The sequence below is a fragment of the Sphaeroforma arctica genome (genome assembly GCF_001186125.1).
Source record: "Sphaeroforma arctica JP610 unplaced genomic scaffold supercont1.804, whole genome shotgun sequence".
In the NCBI taxonomy this organism is placed as follows: Eukaryota; class Ichthyosporea; order Ichthyophonida; genus Sphaeroforma; species Sphaeroforma arctica.
The window spans coordinates 38652-40167 of NW_014039754.1; the positions used below are offsets into that span (position 1 = coordinate 38652).

The following is a 1516-nucleotide window of genomic DNA, read 5'->3' on the forward strand; positions in this document are numbered from 1 at the left end:
TATATATATATATATATATACATATATATACAGTGCCCTTGATGTCTTTGCCCTACTTACCTCGAGATGCACGACAATGGGAACCTCAACTCAGATCGTCCTCTCCCCTACCCGTATATCTCATTTCGAACATTTGCGCCTTTCTCTGTTGTCTCCTACATCAGGCACCCACCTTCAATCCACCCCTAACAACGGGGGATTTGGCATGGGTAGCCTCCCTTTTCGGCATCGGAGGGGTTGTTGGCTCTATTTTAGGTGGCCCACTATGCCAAAATTTTGGGCCGAAATGGGCCGCTATCTACACCGACATGATTTTCATTATGTGTGGTGTAGTGATGGGACTTGCGGAGGGCAGCAATATGCTGATTATTGGGCGGGTGCTTCTCGGTGTGGGAGTAGGTAAGCTATGGTGATATCTGTGATGGTACCTGTTCTCGTATGTATTTCAGTATCAGATGAAGTTCAAGCACTGCGATGTGAATTCTTGCCAATGTGAACGGTAGCAAAGCGGTCGTGCGATTGTACTTTTGGGAAAGTGCAGCATGCGAGTTGTTGGGGGTTGTTGGGGGTTGGGATGATATTGGCAACGATTCTCGTTCACGTTTAACAGTAACACTGTTTTTATCATCTGTTGAGGTTCTATTGTCTATTGCCGAATGCGTGATGTTAAAGCGACAGTGGCTGTGTGTTGGGACCTATGGAGGGCAGAGGCATGCTGAGTGCTCTGCAAGTGCTGCTCAGTTGTGGAGTAGGCGAGCTCTAGTAACACCCAGAACGATACTCATTCGCACCGGCTTTATTGTCATACCGGGTTCTATCGTCTATAACCGCATGTGTATTATCACGTACAGTAGGGTTGTGGTGGGAGTTACTGGGGGCAACTGCATTACATCTTATGCGGCGTATTCTTGGCTTAATAGGCCTTAACCTAATTTTGCATTGTAGATTTGGTTGCATATTTGGATTTGGGGTCCATCACTTTGTTTATCCTTCATAGAGTTTGCGTATTCCACGTTAACGTTTAGCACGGGTACTTTCCTGTGTATCGAATCTAACACGTTTCCAAACTCAACGGTGAATCCCCTCTCACTGTCGACAGGAATCTGCTGCAATTCCGTGCCACTGTACATCAACAATGTCGCGCCAGTGACTCTGAGGGGCTCTCTGGGGACCCTTCACCAGATAGGAGTCGTGACAGGTAATCCGGAGACGGAAATAAACAAGTTAACAGCCACCGCTTCGGCTTTTGTTCTAGGGTTTTAGGGTTTAGGGTTTATTTATTTTTGCCATGCCTCGCATTGTACATTCCTATTCCTTGGCGGCAGTCTTATCCGGCTGTCAAGGTGCCACACATGCGCAACCAATGTAGACCTCCAGTAAGCAGACCACCCGTCTGAATTTCTTGAGAATTGAACGTGGCTTCGCGGCAACTACTGTTGTATTGTTAGTAGCAGGAGACAGGCCAACAGAAGCCGACTCGCTAACAAGCATGTCAGTCTCCACACAGTTATGAGCT

The 1516-nt window shown here is 47.2% G+C and overlaps 1 protein-coding gene across 1 annotated transcript; it reads left to right on the forward strand.

Annotated features, from left to right (window-relative positions):
• Positions 1–308: 308 nt before the first annotated feature.
• SARC_08687 (hypothetical protein) lies at positions 309–1263 on the forward strand (the record flags this gene model as incomplete). The annotated part of the gene is made up of 2 exons (XM_014297328.1): positions 309–399; positions 1100–1263. The coding sequence occupies 2 exons, from the start codon at positions 309–311 to the stop codon at positions 1261–1263; spliced, it is 255 nt and encodes an 84-aa protein (XP_014152803.1).
• Positions 1264–1516: the final 253 nt, after the last annotated feature.